At 58.1% G+C, this 19,737-nt stretch overlaps 1 protein-coding gene and 1 long non-coding RNA gene across 2 annotated transcripts in view; both read left to right on the top strand.

Annotated features, from left to right (window-relative positions):
• RTN4R (reticulon 4 receptor) overlaps positions 1-18,802 on the top strand; it is a 21,000-nt gene extending 2,198 nt beyond the window's left edge. Inside the window, exon 2 of the mRNA XM_019626934.1 lies at positions 17,108-18,802. Coding sequence (XP_019482479.1) covers positions 17,108-18,507 — 1,400 coding nt within the window. The 3' untranslated portion in view covers positions 18,508-18,802. The remainder of the gene's footprint in view (positions 1-17,107) is intronic.
• LOC109373218 (uncharacterized) lies at positions 12-3,605 on the top strand. The gene is made up of 2 exons (XR_002122176.1): positions 12-2,512; positions 3,399-3,605. It is a non-coding gene; the product is annotated as an uncharacterized LOC109373218 (long non-coding RNA).
• Positions 18,803-19,737: the final 935 nt, after the last annotated feature.

Raw genomic sequence — 19,737 nt, 5'->3', positions numbered from 1 at the left:
TCTGTGACCCCTGTGTGACACACTTCAGGGCCTGGTGTGCCCAGGAATTTGTTTCAGGAAACTGTGACTGAGGTCCCTTGGAGGGACTGGGAGGGGGAACGCTGGGCCTGCAGCACGAGCACCAGGGATGGGTGGGACATCTTACACAAACGCTGTAGCCGCGGCACCGAGTGGGTGGAGGGACTGTTCTTCTGGCAGTGTGAGGCAATGTGCAAATTTAACCTTTGGGTTTATGACTCTATTTCTTTGCAGCAAATGTCACGGGAAATGTCAGGCTGAGGCTGAAGCCGGTGAGGGGCCCATCGAGCCAGCAGGTGGAGTGCCGAGGGGCTCAGGCCAAGGCAGGGCTCCGAGACCCTCACCTCCTCCCGGGAGTACTCTCGGATTGCCCGTTGCTTGCCTGGGCCCAGTGCTGTGTCCTCGGTCTGTCCCATTGTGACCTTGTTGAGATGTTGCTTTTATTCACTTACTGCCAGAGCCCAGATGGGGCAGGCTCAGGGACCTGCCAGCAGTCTCCCCTCCAAGTCTGGGCAGCCGTTGGATTAGCCTGTGCAGTGCCGTCTTGCTGTGTGACCTTGGGCAGCACCTGCCCTTTCCTGGTCACCAGAGGCCTCATCCGTAATCCATGGCTGTTGACCAGAGGTGGTGTCCCCAGCTCATTGCCTTTGTGGGTGGGAAAACACTCCAAGCCCGAGGCATGTGGGATACTGGGCTCTGGGGGAGGTGGGTAGGGCCTGTGTGCAGGGCCAGCGGGGGTGGGTGGCTGGCTTATGGCATCCTGTGGCAGCTTCAGGCACACAGTAGGTACATCCAGCCCAGCCACCAGGGCGCAGGGAGCCAAGACTGTGTGCAGGCATCTGCCTCATAGTTAGTTCTCTTTGCACCAGCCTCATGCTGCAGTGTGAGGGATGGCACATGTTCCTACCTGGTCTTCGGGCAGGGTGGGGTCTGGGCAGCAGGAGGGTGGCCCACCTACCCCACCTTCCCAGAAGCACCTCCTAGCCCCAAAGATGTGACTGGAAGCAGAATTCCAGAGAAAGGCCAATCCTGGTCAGCCACCAGGACATGCTGGTTGTTGCATCAGAGCAACCTCAGGAGAGCTGTGGGGCCCAAGGTCACACAGGAGACTCCAGACTCAGCTCTCCCACCTGCCTCCACAGCGCACCTGGCCAGGAACCTGGGAGTGGCCCTAGTGCCCACCCCACCTTTCCCAGAGCCCTGCCAAGTTCCCTCCCCCACGCTCTCCATTGTTTGCCCTGGTTGAGGCTTTTTTGCTCTTCCAGGACACATTCAGCCAAACCCTCGTCCTCAAAGAACATAGAACTGGCCTGTCACACCCCTGCTAGCCACTGGGACCTCCCGAGGGATGAGGCGCTGTGAAGTGGTAGCTGGTGAGCCTGGCAGGGACTAGGCTGTTCCGTCTCCTGGGGGACCAAACCCAAGACACCTGGGGACATCTAAAAAAGCAGCAGGATTTTCACTGTCCCCCTGGTACAGTAGGCATCCCTCACCCCACCACATGGTTGGCCTTCCCCATATGGTAGGAACTGATGGGGGGGGGGCGGTGAGGGAGACCCTGGGACTGTGATTCCTGAGTATGGCCTGGCAGGTAACCCCTCCCCGCATCGTCCCCTGGGGAGGACCCTGCCCACACTTGGTGGGATTAGCCAGGTACCAAGATGTACACTCAGGGCGGAGTACTGGACAGGTCCCGGAAGATCCCTTGCTTCTCTCTCCATTCTCTTGGCAAGTGCTTTCTAGCATTATTTTAAGACACCTTCTGTCCCCAAGGTCCCCCAGGTCCCAGGAAGGCACCCCAAAGCCCACAAAGTCCCCAGAAGGTAGAAGTGCTATGTGGGTGCCAGCAGGATGGTGAGGACCTTGAGGCCTGGGTCCACCCCCCTGGGCCCCCACTGAGGTCACATAGGCCCTAGGTCTTAGAGAGGTGCTGGAACTGCTGGCTGAGGTAGACGGGGCTCCTGGACGGAGCAGAAGCTGGGACAGCCCATTGCGTGGGGCTCGGTGGCTGCGTTCTCTGGGGTGTGACCAGGCTGGCCCTGTGCTTGGGGAGGAGGGAGATGGGGGTGAGGTGAAGAGCTTGTGGGGGCCAAGAGGAGAGCAGAGGGAGGGGTTGGGGATATTGGGCCAGAAGGATGGGGTGGAAGCTGCCTCCACCCCACCCGAGCTGGAGGCCAGCCCACTGCTCTCTGTGCTACTGGCTATGTGACACGTGGCCCCTGCACACCAGCCTTGTCCAGGCTGTCTTTTATCTCCCTGCCTCAGCCCCAATTTATGTCAGGCAGAGGCTGACACTGGGACAGGTGTGACAAGTGTTTGGCTTCCTGTTTGAAAATGGGCAAAAGAAAAACTCTTCCCATAAAGATATTCCATCTACATACCTCCTGGATGTCACCTAGAGGACCTGTCACGGCCAAGACAGATGGTGGCCCTGATGGACTCCACTCTTCGACCTGCTGCCTGAACCTCGACTTGTCCCCCAGGGTGGCCCAAGGTGGGCGGTGGTGGTGTGTGTGTGTGTGGGTGTGTGTGTGGGTGTCAGTGGCCCAATGGAGCCCTTCCCAATACCGTGGCTGCCTATCCCACCACCCCCCATATCACAGGAAGCCTGATATAGGCATGACCATCCTCATCAGGGACAAGGGGCCCGGGGGAGGGGGCAGTATGTTCCTCCAACAGGCGGTGGGAATTAGGTAGGGAGGGGCTGCAGGCCTTTACACTGTGGCTGTGGCTGCAGGTGGCCAACAGTGTGTTCACTATCCCCACATTGTCCTGAGGCCCCAGTGAGTTCAAGACCCACCTGCTATCACTTATGCAGGACCCCTCGGGCCTCATGAGTGTTCTTTCCTGCTGAGTACCTCATGGTGGGAGCCCATGAGCTGTGACCCCAGCCAAGCTCCACGGGCTCTGCTCGTGCACCTGCCCCCTCAGTGGCCCCATCGGGGCTGAGGCAGGGGTCAGAGCGAGTCAGGATGGATGCCTCTGGCAAGGCTGTGGTGTGGGAGAGGAATGGGTTGAGAAGGGTCCGGCCTCTGAGAGGTGACGTGGTGGAGCTCTGGGGAGAAGAGACCTTCTAAAGGCGTGCGTCTGGGAATAGGGAGGGCATTCCAGATGGGGGGCTACCTGAGCAAAGGCAGGGCCCAGTGTGCCAGGGTCAGGGCCTGAAGTAAGCCTGGGTCAGTTGCCAGCATGCCCTTTCTAGCTGTGACTTGACCTCCCTCTCTTATATTGGAACAGTGGTCTCTGCTGGGGGTGACATGAGATGCTCCCTCAAGGCGAGGGGCCTGGGCATTTCCTGTGCACCCACTGTGCCCCACCCTTGTGAGTTGTGTGGCCGCTCTACACCCTGTGAGGTGGATCTTATTATCTCCATTCTCCAGGTGAGGGAATGGTCCCGAGGTTGGGAGACCTGCCTGAGGCCCCACTGAGGCACAGCCAGTGCCCAAAGCCCTGGGCCAGGACCCCACGGCTCGAGGCTCTTTGGAAGGGGATCCCGCTCCCGGAGAATGGCCTCACCCACCCTTTCCAGTACAGAGCTGCCCCATCCAGTGTCGGCACACGAGACCAAATAAAATGAACTAAAAACACTTCTGATTTCACTGGTTTGTGTGCATTGTAGAAAATCTGGAAAAATATACCAGTTTTAAAAAAGAAATTATGTTAATCAGCTCAGGCTTGTCATAACAAAATACCATAGATGGAGTGGCTTAAACAACAGAAATTTTTTTCCTCACAGTTCTGGAGGCTGTAAGTGTGAGAACAGGGTACGGCAGGGTCAGGTTCTGATGCAGGCTCACTGACTGGCTTGCAGACAGTCACCTCCTGGCTGGGTCCTCACCCGGAGAGAGAAAAACCAGCTCTCCTGCATCTCTTCTTATAAGGGCTCCAATCTCATCATGGGACCCCACCCTTAAGACCTCATTAAAACTTAATCGCCTGATTAGTGCCCTATACACTCTCCTGGGCCTGAACATCCTTGGGGAATGCTGTCTGCACCGCCTCAAAACGCCTGCAACTTGCCGATAGTGGTGAGCGTTTCTTACATTTATGACAAGCATTGATGGAGCGCCCACTGTGTGCTGCTCACCAGCTGTGGTCCTGCCCTCACGGAACCCACAGCCTAGGGGGCGACAGACAAACAAGCAGCACAGGCACCTGCTAAGTGGATCAGCGAGGTATGGGGTGAAGTGGGCTCCTTGGCAGTGGATGGAGGTGGGCAGTAAGGGATCCTGGGGTGGGTCCACCAAAGTGCTCACCCCCCCCCACCACCCCGCGGGGATTGTCAGGTTCTCAGACCCAACCTTCCATCTCACAGATGAGAAACCCAGGCCTGAGAGGCCAAAGTCACGGACAGTGCCTGAGCTGAGTGAAGTGGCTGGGCTAGGGGGTGACCCAGCCCTGGGGTAGCAGGGAGGCGGCTGGGGGAGGAGCAGGTGAGGGCGAATGGGTGGGATCTGGCTTCCTGTGGGCCTGGCCGGGGAGGGAAGCAGCTGGCAGCTTTCCCAGTGGGTTGCAGGGTTTTAAGGATGCCTTAACCAGGAAAGGTGCTGAGGCCTGGGCCAATGGCACTGTTCTGAGTAGGCTGGGCCTGCCAGGGGCACTGGGCAGGGGACCAGGTCTGTCTGACCTGGGCCTCTGCTCACTCCGGGGACCCTCGTGTTGGACTAGAAGAGGAAGGAAGGGGGATGGGGGCGGTGTATGGTGAAATCTTTAGGAAAAAGCAAATGCCTTTTCAGGCTTAATAAAGTCAAGCCGTGGTCAGTCTGGGCAGGGATGTCGGGGAGGCTAGCGGGGTCCTCTGTGAGGTGAAAGATCAGGCTGCCCTGGTCCCCGGGGTTCCTGGGGGAGTGAGTAGAATGTGGCCTTCAGATGGCCCAACCCCTGACAGCCCAGGAATGGGTGCTAGTGCCTTGGGTGGGCCCCAGCAAAGCCTTGGGCTTTGGGGGCTCCTCTCCCAGTCTGATCTTTTCTTGGCTCCAGGGGCGTCTGTGCCCTGGGTCCAGTGGGGTTGGGTGGGGTAGGCCAGGCTTCTTTTGAAGCTTCGGGGGAGGTGTTGCAGGTGGGAAGAGGCTGTGCTGGGGCACCTGCGCTGACCCCTCAACCGTCCTCAGGGCAGATGCTAAGGAAATGAGGCCACCCTTCCTGGCCCTGCCCCCAGGGCAGCCGACCCCCTTCTGCAGACAGGAGCGCCAGGTGCATCAAGCCTCAGGAAGTAGCAGAAATACAGTGAGTGACTGACCTGTTTTCCAGGAGGCAACAGCGCCTAGCTTCTCCCACCCTCGCTGGTGAGAAGCCGCCAACAATTTCCATCCCAAATTGATTTCAAATAAAGAAGAGTTATCACACACAATCATATAGGAATAATTTATCACTCGTTAATAAAAGAGCAATTACTTATTCACATCGCCCCTGCCTGAACGCCACGGGTTCCGTTGCAGAGACGCGATTGGGACTCATAGAAGCCAAGGGAAGCCTGTTTGTGCTCAGCCAAGGCCAGGGTGAGCCCTCTCCAAGGAGCCACAAGCCCAGGCGCCCCCCCCCCTGCTAGTTTTATCCACTGGGCCCCTTGCTCCTGAACATCCTCAACCTGAGGTGGGGGTCTCGGATCTGTGAGCTAGGAGCAGGGCAGAGGTGAGGAGGGGCCGGGGGAAGTGGCTGCCTGGTGGTGGTGGGGCCATGGAAGCCTCGAGAGCACATCGATGGATTCTCAGACTGGAAGCTTTCCCTTCCAGCGTCTGGATCTCAGAGGCTTCTGGACCATCCCTGGGGATCAGGGGCATCCTTGGCCACCTTCGGCTGAACAGGGGTTAAAGAGGAGCAATGCAGGGCCTTGTCCCTGCACCAGATGCCTGGCCAGGCACCACAACACTGCAGGAGCTCTCACAGCCCCGTTTTCTCCTGCACCTTGGAAGCACCTACTTCTGACCCACATTCGTCTCCACCTTCTGGCAGATGCACTTTATTTTCTTCTTATTTATCTCTGTCTTTGAGGCTTCAGTGCCAAACATAGTCTTTTTGAAAAAGGTTAACACTGTGGTCAGCCATGTCTTGCTCAGAGTTAAAACCTGTACCCAGCCCTTGGAGGCGGGTCTAGAGAATCTGCTTGCAGTCCTGGAAACACAGCCACCGTTGCCCTGTTTCTCAATTTTCTGTGTGGTTACCTTCACATTTCTGTGGCTCCTACCCCAGCCCTCTCTTTTCCAGCATACTCCCCAGTGTGGCTGTCTTGCTACTGTCAGGTAAATTCATAACCAGTGTTTCACAGCCCAGGTCACATAAATGTTCTTTCCAGCCCAGCCACGGGGGTACTATGGTGACCTTCCCACCCTTCTGTAGCCTTTTGTTTTCCTTAGAGTTGACAGTAGACTTTGTCTTTCTTTTTTTCTCTTGTCCCTTCTACCACCTTCATGTGCTTACTCTTCTCCATGTCAAGTGTTTTACTGGGTCTCTTATTTTAACCCAGGGAGGTCTCACCCCGGCCTTTGTCCTGCTGTCCCCACCTGGGCCAGGCATGCTGTGGACCCCTCACAGCTGCCCAGGCCTTCCCTTCACCACCCAATGTTTTTTGAGCCCTACGCTTTCCTCCTTCTGGGTTTCCGTCCCCAACTAACTCTCTAAGGAAGGCACAGTGAAGAATCATTCTGAGTCCTGGAATGTTAGCAAATCTATTCAAGCTCCATTGCCCCGTTCTAGAATTCCATGTTGAAAGTAGTTTCCCCTCAGAATTTTGAAGCCATTGTAGTTTTTGTCATCTTTGGTGTCCAGTGTGCTCTGGAGAAATCTGATGCCACGTTGCTTTTCCTGTTGGCGCTTCAGGAGTCTCTTGACCCTCAGAGGCCTGAAATTGCACTGTGAATGTCATCTATTGTGCTGGGCGCTTGCCCAGTGGAGGGCCAGTTGTGCTCCAGGAGATTTTCTGGTATTATTTCTTTGATACTTTTTTCCTCCTCTCTTTTCTCTTTCTGAAGCTCCTGTAAGACAGATGTTGGACCTATATTTGTCTTCTGATCTCATCATTTCCACCACTCCTCTATCTTTCTCTCTTTGTTTTTCTTTCTGTAAGACTTCCTTGACCTTGTTTTCTAACCCTTCTATTGATTTCTTAAAAATTTTAGCAATTCTATTTTTAGCTTCCAGGCACTCTTCTTCTTTTCCGATGGCTCCTTGTTCGTAGCACCCTGTTCTTGTTTTAAATCTTCTTCTATCCCTATGAGGACACTAATTAGACTTTTTTCCTAACTTGTATCTATTCCCCACACTGTCTCTGCTTCCTCTGGGGCCATTTTACCTCTCATCTCCATTGGCAACTTTTCCAGATGCCTGGTTTTCTAGTCACATTTACTAGGGAAGCCCTAAAGTTGGTCAGATGCTCTGCTGAGAGTGGGGCTTGTTGACCGGCAGGATTTGGGCAACCTGGCAGGAACCTGGGTGTTTCTTCAGGGGGAGCAGCCTTGTTGCCACGCGCTTTGCCCTTCTTAGCACATATCCCATCCCCATCATTGTGGGTCTCAGGGGGATGAACAGGTGGGTGGTGTGTGGGCAGGGAAGGGGACTACCAAGTGTTCCAATGTTGCCTAAGAGGCAGCAGCGACCTGACTCTGTACTGAGTGCGGTCAGGGGTCTTTCCATGAAGCAAGTCAGTCTGCTGGGCTCCGGGCCTGTCTTCGAATCTGTGCTCTCTGCTGAGGCTGAGCTTGGGGGAGGTGGGGGAAGTGGCTGTAGGCATGCTTGCAGCACAGCCAGGCTGCTGGGCCCTCCTCCCACCAGATACAGCCTCTCCTACATGAAGCAGGGCCATCAGGCCAGGCTGGGGTAGCCTCAAGACTGCTGGAAGCGGATGATCAGTGTGGCTCCGGGATACCACCTCTGAGCCTAGGCCTCACTTCCCTGGGCTCCTCCCCTGAGATGGGGCTGACTAGATCAGACCAGCAGAGGCCCTACACTATCTTCTGGGGAGGCAGGCCACTGGCCGCAGAGCAGGGGCCTGGGTGGGGGTGTTCAGTGGAGTTTCTAGGCTGAAAGTTTCTTGGGGCCCCCGGGAGGTGGGTGCCGGCCCATCATCATCCTCATGCCACTGGAGGGGGACACTCAGAGTGGGTAGTCAGCTTACCTAGCCACTTGGGGAGAGGGGTGCAGAACCCACATCCAAGCCCAAGGCTGCCAGACCCAGGGACCACCTCAGCCAGCCCAGGGAACAGAAGAAGGCTTGTGCTGAAGACAATGAGCTGTGGGTGTCAGGGATCCCAGAGCATACTGGCCTGCTGCTGGGGTTAGGGGGATGGGTGCCCTTCCCTGCTATGTGGGTCTCTGGGGCTCAGGGCCTACTGTGGTCTGTTGGGCCAGTGGGGGTAGGATCTTGGACCCTGTCCCTGGCCTCACTGATACCCTGTGGTCACCTCACCTCTCTAAGCCTCAGGGCCCTTGTTTGAGGCGTGAGGTTGACGATTACCCCCTCACTGTGCTGTGGGATATGCTGAAACCTCCAGGAACAAGGGAAGTCTACAACTTGGGCCATTCCCAGGGAGGCCAACGGCCTCTCTCTCCCTCTCCTCCCCACACCCCACCCTGATGATGCGTGCTGTGTGAGGCTGACAGGAGACATCCTCGTCCAAGAAGCCCCTGTACAGCATCCAGGCACAGATGCTGGAATGGGGTCCCTGGCCCTGCTTAGGAATGTCTGGTGACCACCCGACACTGGCCCATCGTTCACTCACTTCTAGGGCTCCCTGCCCTTGTGTGAGGCTGGCAGCACTCCAAGTGAGCCCGAGGTCAGCTCCTGGCTGCCTGTGATCCCAGGGCCTTGCACATGGCTGGTATAATGGTGACAAGGACTGTGGGCCTCCACAGCTCACTTGTCATCCAAGATTCTGGCTGTGGGTCCACAGGATGGGTCAGGGAAGCCTGATTAAAAGGAGGCCCTATAGTTCAGTGCTTCTTACCTTTCTTAGACCAAGTCGTCCCATTTTTGTTCTTAAATGGGAAGATTCCGTCAATTGATGTCTGAATCCTGACATCATGGGAAGTGCATCAAAACTGGCCTGCCTCTTCCCCTCCTCCCAGCCCAAGTGGATAATGCTAGTGGGTCAGCAAGCCGCTCTCGGGGCAACCTGGCTGCAGAGCTCCTAGAGGAGAGCACAGTGTCCTGGCGGCTGGATTGGTGTGGAGCAGCTGTGGCCCCAAGACCCTTCGCCCACCCAAAACCACCTCCCCGTAGGTAGATGAGTCTCCCGGAAGAGCCCTCATTGTCCTCCCAAGCAGAGACTGTGTGGACTGGTGCCGGGGGACATCCTCCCTCTGCTCCTCATAGCCAGTTTTGTTCTGTCTGTGTTTTAAGTTGTCCTCTTTTGTGCGTGTTTGATTGCCAGATTCCCGACAGCCTCTTTAGCAAAATAATTGTTTTTCTTCTGACCTGCATGCCATTTCAGGGTCACCTCTCCTCACCACCCTCCAGCCCCGTAAGATGCTGCCAGGCTCTGTCCATCCCAGCCATGTGGCCTCGGCAGGACAGTGGCCTGCTCTGACCCTTGGTTTCCTTTTTTGTTAGGTGGGGGCTTGAGTGACCTCTGTGGGGTTGTCGTGAGGGTGAAGGTGGCAACACCCACACGCAGTAGGCACTCACAATGCTTCCATCACAAGCCAGGTTGGCAAACTATTTCTCTTAAAGGGCCAGACACTAAATAATTTCAGCTCTGTGGGCCACGTAGTGTGTCGAAACCACTCCATTCCTCTGGGGTAGCTCTAAAACAGCCACAGTAAGCACACAGGTGGGGCTGCATGCCCACAACATGTTATTTACAAAGACAGGCAGCAGCCAGCGTGCTGGTTTGCCGGGTGGCAATTAGAACAGGAGGCACAGGGTCCATTAGCTCTGACGAGGGTTTCACTCTAGCCGCCTGGACATGGTAACCTGGCCTCAGCTGGTGGTGACTTGAATGGGAGCATCTCAGGCTGAAGACGGTCATTCACTGCCTCTTGAAATCCTTGTCCCTTGGAAAGAGCCAGATCCCATGGCACTCACCAACCCACACTGGGCTTCTCTACGGTCCCGGCGGGTGCTGCCCCCGATTGTTACCACCCCAGCTGTTTCAAAGCCCCCCAAACACCCTGCAGATGTTAAGCCCTTTGCAGAGGCCCGAGACTCTCTGGTCAGGGGTGTTTTTGAGAGCTCAGCTATCTTGGGACAGCTCAGTGGGCTGCAGTCCAGCTGCTTCCTCCAGACTGGGGCCGATTCCAGGTGGCTGAGAGGAGGGACGGATGTTCCTGGAGGACAAGTAGACGAGGGCCTCCCGAAACTTGTCTTTTCATAGCAAAATAAATTCTGCTAGAGCAGAGGCAGACCTCCTGCCTTGTCAGTGATGTTTGACAAGTGCCAGAGGCTCGAGAGCACTCGGGGATATGCCCTCCTGTCTTCTTCTACTATAGAGAGCAGACCCTCCTCTGCCAGCCCTGGTTCCTGGGAGGGGCTCCCATGTCTGCCCTGCCTCACCACAACAACCCCTGTGCTGTTTGCTGACTCACTTCCTGTGCCCTGACCCACCCAGGCTCCAGCAGCCAAATGTCCAAGAATACACCCCTATTGTGTACTCCTACAGCATGCACCCCAAGTGTGCGTTCCTGCACTTTGCCCTGTAGAAGGCTAATGCTCTGGGCCTCCTAAGAATGGTCAGCTTCATGTAGGTGGCACATGCAGGGTCCTGGGAAGGGAGAGTGGATGGGGCAGGAGGGCAGGACCCAGCACTGTTGGCTCTGCCAAGCCAGGCACCCAATCTTGGACAGGAAATGGCAGTGGGAAGGCATCAGGGCAGGCAGATGAGAATGGAGAATGATGGTAGGTGTGTGGCAGGGCAGGTCCCAGGCCCCAACACCAGGAGTGACCCCTTTCTGAGACTCCCAGGGCAGGGGCGTGTTGGCTGGTTCTTCATTTGTGTCCTCTGGGGACTCAAGCCCACGGTGACCACTGGAATCAATTAGCCAAGGAACTATGATGAACTGGTTGTGGAGACAGAATTCTCCAGGTAATTAGGCAGCAGGTGTTTGTTGGTGGCTTGATGGAGTGGAAAGGGACACTGGCTAAGGCCCTGGGCTGGACAGGTCTTCAGCTGGAAAGAGCCTCCAGATGCTGGCATCATCCGCCCCTAGTGTGGGGCTCCCTGGGGTGGGGGCCCAGGGAGGTGGGCATCAGGTAGAGACATGTGGGCTGGACAGGGCAAGGTTCCAGAGCCCTCAAAGTCGGCGCTCACCCTTGGACAAGGATGAATTCCCAAGGCCTGGTCTCCTGGCCAAGGATCCTGACCATCAGATGGTCTGTCTGGACCCTCATCCTGGCAGTAGGCTCCAGGAGTCCTCCTCTGGCATCCCCTGACATCTGGAGCCAGCTCAGGGCTCCACAGCACCTTAAATTCCCCATGTGGCACATGAACATGGCAGGGTGACTGCCTGTGGTCAGCCACTCCTGGATCACAAGTGTCATAAGCCTCTAGGGTGTGCATCCTGGTCTGAGGCCTGCAGTGCCCAGCACAGCACCGGATGCAATTTGCTGAGTGAGTGAGAGTTGAATGAGTGCAGCCCCAACCTCAGGGTGCTCACTTGGGCCTCCAGGTCTTTTAGGTGGGCCAGGCCCCTCCCCTGCCAGCCTCAATTTCCTTGACTTGAAAGGGACCCTGGACTGACCTCCCACCTGCCGGGTTGGCTGGAAATTTTGTGGGAGAATGGAGCTTGGGTGTGGGGTGAGGATGATGGGTAAGGTGGGTAAGTTGGGGATGGGAGAGCTTTTAACTTTTTATTGCCCAGCAAGGCCTTTCAATGACTGGGTGCCATGACATTAGGAATCCTACTAGCCCTGGGGCTATGAGCAAGGGGCTTCTTCCCACCAAACCTCATTTTCTTCACCTGTAAAATGGGTAAATAAGCTAGACCCCTAGAAGAGTTAGCAGACAGAGGGGCCCAGCCTGGGCCTGGCCTGCTGGCCCTGTACACCTGTGCACTGAGTGCAGCCAGGAGGCTGGTCCTGCCGATCTGCCTTGGTCTCAAGCAGGCTCTGCCCAAGCTGGCATCAGTTTTCCCCACTGCACATAGCTTGGCCTGGAACTGCTCAGCCCTGGGTCCAGCCCCCTCCTGCCATGGCAGTAACGTGGCCCATTTATGGACCTGGCCCCCCCAGCCTGCCCCTGCAGCCTCTGCCCTGAGAAGATCAATAACGAGCAAGGAGGACCTCAAGGGGTGTGCAGCAGAAGTGGCAGTCACCCCCCCCCCAGGAGATGCAGAACCCCCTTGAGAGCGGGCTACCCCCATCAGAGCTGCAGGCACTCTCCTCCCTCCCAGTACCTGGAGCCGGGGGAGGGGACCGGGAAATGTCACGGACATGCACACTGCTCCTGTGCATGTCTGTGGGTCCCAGGATGGACCAAAGGTGGGTAGTGAATGTGAGAATTGAGTGAAGACCGAGGGGGGACAGATGGATGATGGGGGTGGGCAGGTGAGCCAGTTACTGGTGGAGGGCTGGCAGGGGTGTGGGGAGCAGGCACAGGGGAGGGGTGCAAGCACAGCGCTGCTCAGGTGCCCTGACCCTCTGCAGTGTGTGGACGCCACCAGCCCCACCCCCACGTGGAGCTATTTCTGGCTTTGGTATGCTGAGCAGTGGCCTCCTGTTCTGCCTTGTAACTGCAGTCTGGCATGACCCTTCACGGGGACATTCTTGGTGATCAAGAGGGTCTTGAGCTAACCAATGTCCTGGCTGTGCTACTGCTGCCTGGCCCCTCCACAGCCTACTGACCCCAGCCCCTTGGGGGAAGGGGCTGAGCTCAGAGCCTCCCTGGAGATGTCCCTCTCTCAGCTACCAACGGCACAGGTGGAGTCATGCACCTTTGGCATCTGTCCCTGCCCTCACAGCCTGTGCCTCATTTATGCTAAAGTCACACAGTGGCCATTCTTCAGGCGTGAGCTAGATGCCCTGTGGCTCTTTCCCTTGCCCACCCTCCTTTTGTACCTTCTCCAGTGGGAGCAGGTCAGGGCTTAATAACGACTCACGGCCTCAAGTTCCTAATCTGTAAAATGGGCTCATGATACTGAAAGAAAAATTGATAATTGATTCTTATGCAGCCTTTTATACCAGCCTGTAGGCGCTCATAACAGCCCCTGCGGTGGGAGTTTGTGCCACCCCATTGCAGTGGGGAGGCATCAAGGCCCGAGGGCACTGAGCCAGTGCTCGGGGACTCCAAGGCTGCCATTCTGTGGCCTCGCTGGGTGGGACCTCAAGGGAGCTGCACTCCTGCATACCTCAGCCCAGGCTGGGGGGCTCCAACAGCGGCAGGGGTCAGGGTATATACCAAAGACCTCCCGTACCTGTGATCCCTACTCCTGAGCTGCTGACCTCAGCAGCCGCCTGCTGACTCCTGTGGGGAGTGTCCAGAGCCTCCCTCCCCTCCTGGCTCCCTTCCCATCTCTTCCCCGTTTTTCCTCTCTCCACCTTCCTCCTCTCCCTCCACCCCTCTCCCAACACAGTGAGTGGGAAGGGGAGTCTGGGCCCTTTGCTGTGTCCTTCAGGGCCACGCCCAGGCCTGATGTCCCCCAACCACCTGGGCCTTTGGCTCCATGGCCTCTTCAGTTATCATTTCTGCCCCATCTGGCTGCCTGGATGGGAGAGGCCCCAAGTAGAATCCAGTCACTGTCCTACCCCAACCCCAGGCCGGTCCTCCCCCAACCATGGGCCTGCTGCCTCCACCACTGCTTCTGAACCAGACCTGGCCTAAGGCAGGAGCTCCTCCATGGGGAAAGCGCTGGAGGAGACCCCTGACCTGGCCATTCTGCACTGAGGCCTGAGGAAGGAGGGGGCAAGAATAGCCTTCAGGAATGGAGGGGGAGGGACCGGTTGGGGTTTGTGCATAGCTCAGGTGGGCTGGTGTCAGGCCATGATGGTCGCAGGGGCCTTGGGGAGGCCCGTTGCACTCTGCTTACCCGTGTATAAACCAAAGCCTCAGCAGGGCTGTTTTCTCACCACACGTGCCTAGAAGCCAGCTGGCACTGGGTGCTAACTGAGGACCGGGACCTAGTGAGGCTGGGTACAAGGGCGGGCAGGAGGCCAGGCTGTAGCCAGTGGGCAGGTGGAGCAGGGTGCAGCTTGAGGCCTCTGATAGGCTGGTGGGACCAGCAAGAGTGCAGACCTAGAGGCCAGAGAGGCCTGGCTCAGAGGGCTGCAGAGGTCAGGGAGGACTGAGGATGCGGGGACAAGCTGGGGGGACAGGTGGGAGGATAGGATGGCGGGGGGGGGACCGTTTAGGTCAGGGAGGGGCTGTAGTCCTCAGTGGGCATAGGGAGGGGTCTGGTGAGTGACTGGGCTCAGCCCCAGGGGTGGGGTTAGGGAATGCCCTCCCACTACCTGGCAGGGCCCCTGCTGTGAATATGAACCCACACTGTAAAGTTGGGTTTGACTATCTCATAAAAAGATCCCCCCTGTGCTTGCTCAGCAGTAGGGTTGCCATGGAGACCAGCGGGCAGGCCCCAAGGGGGACCAGGCTGGAGCCAATTACTGGGCCTGCGGAGGGGAGAGAACCCACCGACGGCCACTGCACTGACAGCAGGGCCAGGGCAGAGGGACCGATCCTCAGAAGTTGGTTTCCAAAAAGCAGTTGGCTCAGCGGGAACAGAGCTGTCTTTGCATCTGATGCCCATTTCCTGGCAGGGCTGAGCCATGCAGCCACTCCGCCACCTGCCCCCGCGGTGGCGCAGCTCAGCTCTGGAGCCTTGTTTGGGGTATTATTACAGTGGGTGTAGCTCCAAGTTTATAGCCCCCTGGGGGGCCTAAGCTGGGGTAGGCTGGAGACCATAGCAGCCGGCCCCCCTTCTGGCGAAGTCAGCTGAACCCGACACCAACCCAGCTCACAAACCATAGCCACAGGCCTGGGAGCCAAAAGACAGGGTCCTTGGTTAAGGATGTGGCAGGCATGGTCACAACGGGTGGCTGGTGACAGCCGACCAGTAGTGTAGCCTGGCTTGTGGCATGATGTGGTCGGTGGCATGCACAGTCATGATGTGACCCACCCACGATGGTGAGGTTCAGAGCCTGGTCCAGGGAGTATCTGGGGCCCACACCCCACCCCACCCCACCCCAGGTCTTCCTCTGCCGCCAAGATCTTGGGGATAGGAAGTGCTGTTTTTGTAGCACAGTTACATCCAACCACAGCAGGTGAGATGTTGGTGGGAGCTGGCATAATGAGGCCTGACTTCCCACAGAGGCCCCATAACGAGAGAGCTGGAGAGGAAGTCAACAGTGTAAATAGAATAGCAGGCCGAGGTGCTTCTCACAGCCTCCTGGGCATGGCCAGCCCAAGAGGAGTTCCCAGGGCTTGGGGGGTCCTGGGCCCAGCTTGCCTCTCTGGACCCCCATCCTGGGGCTGTCATGTCCCTGGCATCTGGGGGGACAGAGGAAGACCCCAGGCTGTGGGGAGGGGGCACCCAGGACCTGGGGACCAGAGTCTGGGAGGGCACACCCTTTGTGACCGCTGAACATGTCAGCTTGCTGGGGCTCTGGGCTTGGGGTGAGCGTCCGGCCCAGCCCAGGCAGAGAGGACCCAGCACGGGTAGGAGGCCCCAAGGTCATGGTTCTGGGTAAGGGAAACTGGCCTGTGGCTCTGTCCTTCCTGCTGGCTCCAGCCTTAGCACTTAGCTGGCTCATGTCTGCAGAATCTTGCTCTTAGCTAGCTGCCAAGGAAGGTGTTAGCTGTCAACGCAGGTGTTAGCTGTCAACGCAGGTGTTAGCTGATAACTCAAGTGTTAGCTGATAAGCCATAACCCTCCCAAGGGGATTCACATTTTAATAGACTCACTCCTGAAGGCAGAAAGAACCTTCAGCATTCAAAGAGGGAGGCTCTAATGGTGGGGTGATAGGCACTGAGCTTAGTATTGTTGGCCATACCGGTGAGACCAGGGCTGGATACATCACCCTTGGAGGCGTCTCCTGCCCAGAACAGGTCACTGCTGAGGCCCCCGGTGTGTCTGGCCCTTCAGTGCGGGAGGGAGAGTGGGGGTACAGCCCCCTGGAGCTGGAGCAGAACTCACTGAGAGTGTGTCTGGGAGGGATGGTTGAGGGCAGCTGGGATTGGGCAAGGATTGATGATCTGGGAAGGAGTAAGCTCCTTACCTGGGGAGATCAAGCAGGGGAGGAGGCTGTGAAAGGTGTTCCATGCCAAGCAGGAAGCTCTCAAAGTGACTGAGGATGTGTGGAGGAGGGAGCAGCCTGCCTAGAGGGGACTCGCCCTTCTGAGCCCTGGACCCACCTGCCTTCAGGCATCCAGCCTCCTGATTCTGTGATAGTAGAGTTGCTCTGGAGCTCCTGTGGCAGTTTCCTGAGCCCTGTTGGCAGGACCCCAAACCCCTGCAGGAGGGCTGTTGAGGGCTGTGGCTCATGGTTCTACCAAGGCACCTGCAGTTTCTTGGTTAAAGCACAGTTCCCCGTGGTGTGAGGCCACCTCAGAATAGGGGCAACCCTGGGGCCTTAAGGTCTCCAAGGGTCTTGGCAGGGCACTAGGTCTGAGCCACAGCCCACCTCTCCTGTAGCATGAGCGGGCCCAGCAGCTGACTGCCTGGCAGGCCTGGGCCTGAGCCTCGCCTCAGGGCTTCTCTGCAGGAGCTCTGCCAGCCTGGTCCTCAAGTGTTCAAGAGAAGCCAAGAGCTTCTCTCTCCAAGCCTGGTCTGTGGGCTGGTGGGGCAGGGGACAATCCAGGGACAGTGGAGACGAGGACAGTGGGCAGGCCCAGGGGGCCCTGTGTTCACGGGAGTCCCAAGAATGTACTGCTGGCATGAGTGTCCATCACAGGAGGCCTTCAAGTGGGCCTTGGCCGGGACCCGGCTAACCTGGAATGGTGAGGGATGCGGACATGTTGGCTTGTGTGTTTGAGCTCTGGGCAGGATGGCATGGGGTGTGTGATTCCCCTGGCAGGTTTTGGTGCCCCAGCTTCCACGTGGCAGGCAGAGCACAGATCATAGCGCCTGAGTTCCCCGGGGGTGACGGTACCACCTGGGGCCAGACTGGCTCCAGCACAATCTCCTCTCACAGGACTTCCTGCTTACTAACCACTTTCTCCTCTGCCCACAGGGAGCCGGCTGCTAGCCTGGGTGCTGTGGCTACAGGCGTGGCGGGTGGCGGCTCCATGCCCAGGCGCATGCGTGTGCTACAACGAGCCTAAGGTAACAACAAGCTGTCCGCAGCAGGGCCTCCAGGCTGTGCCCACCGACATCCCAGCAGCCAGCCAGCGTGTCTTCCTGCACGGCAACCTCATTGCCGAAGTGCCGGCCTCCAGCTTCCGCGCCTGCCGCAACCTTACTATCCTGTGGCTGCACTCGAATGCGTTGGCCCGCATTGATGCCAACGCCTTCGCCGGCCTGGCCCTGCTGGAACAGCTGGACCTCAGCGACAACGCACAACTGCGTGCCGTGGACCCCACTACCTTCCATGGTCTGGGCCGCCTGCACACACTGCACCTGGATCGCTGCGGTCTGCAGGAGCTGGGTCCCGGCCTGTTCCGTGGCCTGGCCGCCCTGCAGTACCTCTACCTGCAGGACAATGGACTACAGGCACTGCCCGATGACGCCTTCCGAGACCTGGGCAACCTCACGCACCTCTTCCTGCATGGTAACCGAATCCCCAGCGTGCCTGAGCGCGCTTTCCGCGGCCTACACAGCCTCGACCGTCTCTTGCTGCACCAGAACCGTGTGGCCCGCGTGCACCCGCACGCCTTTCGCGACCTGGGCCGCCTCATGACGCTCTACCTGTTTGCCAACAACCTCTCAGTGCTGCCTGCGGAGGCCCTGTCGTCCCTGCGTGCCCTGCAGTACCTGCGGCTCAATGACAACCCCTGGGTGTGCGACTGCCGGGCTCGCCCACTCTGGGCCTGGCTGCAGCAGTTCCGCGGCTCCTCGTCTGAGCTGCCCTGCAGCCTGCCCCCACGCCTGGCTGGTCGAGACCTCAAGCGCTTGGCAGCCACTGACCTAGAAGGCTGCGCCATGGTCCCTAGGCCTTCCCGTCCCATCTGGACTGGTGGGCCTGCTGATGAGGAGCTGCTGGGGCTTCCCAAGTGCTGCCAGCCAGACGCCGCAGACAAGGCCTCAGTGCTGGAGGCCGGAAGTCCAGCCTCGGCCGGCAACGCGCTCAAGGGACGTGTGCCGTCCGGTGAAAGCCCTCCCGTCAATGGCTCTGGCCCACGGCACATCAACGACTCCCCCTTTGGGATCCTGCCTGGCTCAGCTGAGCCCCCGCTGACCACACTGCAGCCCCCGGGCTCCGAGCTACTAGGGCCTCCCACCATGGGCCCTCGCCGGAGGCCGGGCTGCTCCCGTAAGAACCGTACCCGCAGCCAGTGCCGTCTGGGCCATCCAAGCAGTGGGGGCAGCAGGGCTGGTGACCTGGAGAGCTCAGGCGCCCTTCCCAGTCTCACCTGCAGCCTCGCCGCCCTGGGCCTCTTGCTGGTACTCTGGACCATGTCCCAGCCCTGCTGACCAGCCCCCGATTGCAAGCAAGGCCTTTCTCAGTGCCAGGTGTGTGTACATATGGGGTCTCCTCCACGCTGCCAGCCAGCACTGGGCAGCAGACCCCAAGGGGCAGCCAGGCCCTCCCTGATGGATGCCTCCCGCCCGCCCACCCCATCTCCAGCCCATCATGTTTACAGGGAGCAGTGGCAGTGTTTGTTCCAGAACGCTGCCTCCCGCCCGGACCGTGGTATATAGAGATATGCATTTTATTTTACTTGTGTAAAGATACTGGACGATGTGGAATAAAGAGCTCTTTTCGTAAGCTGTGGCCTCTCAGGCTGGGGGTGCTGTGGATGGTCAGAGGTAGGGTGGTCCCTGGAGGTGCAGCCCTGCCCCAGTGATGGCCCCACACAGAGGCCCCAAGACAGAGGGGAGTTGCAGGCCACACGGTTGGTGCAGCCTGGGCTGCGGGCAGTTTGGACCATCTCAGCCCAGCAACCATAGTGACCACTAGGGATGCATGGTGCCTTTGCCCACCCCTCAGCCATGAAGACTGACGTCAGTGAGGCTCCTCTACCAGATGGGCTGACAGTAGCATCCTGGGAAAGGTATGTGTCTAGCCCAGACAACACACGCAGCCCATGGGAGAGGATGTGGCTGCCTTTGTAGGGACATTTGCTCTGGTGCCGCACATGGTCCCTGGAGGTCCCAGTCTTACATCCCAGCCAGCCCAGCCCCAGTTGTCCCCCCAGCTCCCATGTGGCTTGGGGTAGACCCAGGAGGACCCTGTGCAGGTGGGATGGGGTGGCCCTGAAGAAGAACCGGGGAGTGAGGTCTGGCAGGGGCGGTGTGTAACCTCATACCACTGCCTGTGGTCACATGCCATACCTGCAGCCACACCTGCACAGGCACATGCCCAGGGGACCCACACTTACACCATGGCACACTCCAGACACAGGCCCACAGGCCACATGTATGCATGCCCCTGTATACACATGTGCACACAGGCAGGGTCTGCACATGTATACCCACATACCTGTACACGCAGCACGAGCAAAAACATACACATGCATGTTTCCTCAAGCCCTAGGTGGTGAGGACTCAGAAACAATAGGGAAAGAGGCCACGTGGCCCTTCGAGGCTCTCCCATCCTCCTTGCGAAGGGGTCTGGGGGAGCATACTGAGGGTGCAGGGAGAGAGAAGAAAACACTGATTGGAGGCGGGAGGGAGAGGAGTGTTGCTGGTGGAGCCAGAAGC

The sequence above is a fragment of the Hipposideros armiger genome, unplaced genomic scaffold, assembly GCF_001890085.2.
Source record: "Hipposideros armiger isolate ML-2016 unplaced genomic scaffold, ASM189008v1 scaffold_694, whole genome shotgun sequence".
Lineage (NCBI taxonomy): Eukaryota > Metazoa > Chordata > Mammalia > Chiroptera > Hipposideridae > Hipposideros > Hipposideros armiger.
The sequence above is the reverse complement of the archived record's forward strand: the minus strand, read 5'-3'. Positions and strand labels throughout refer to the sequence as shown.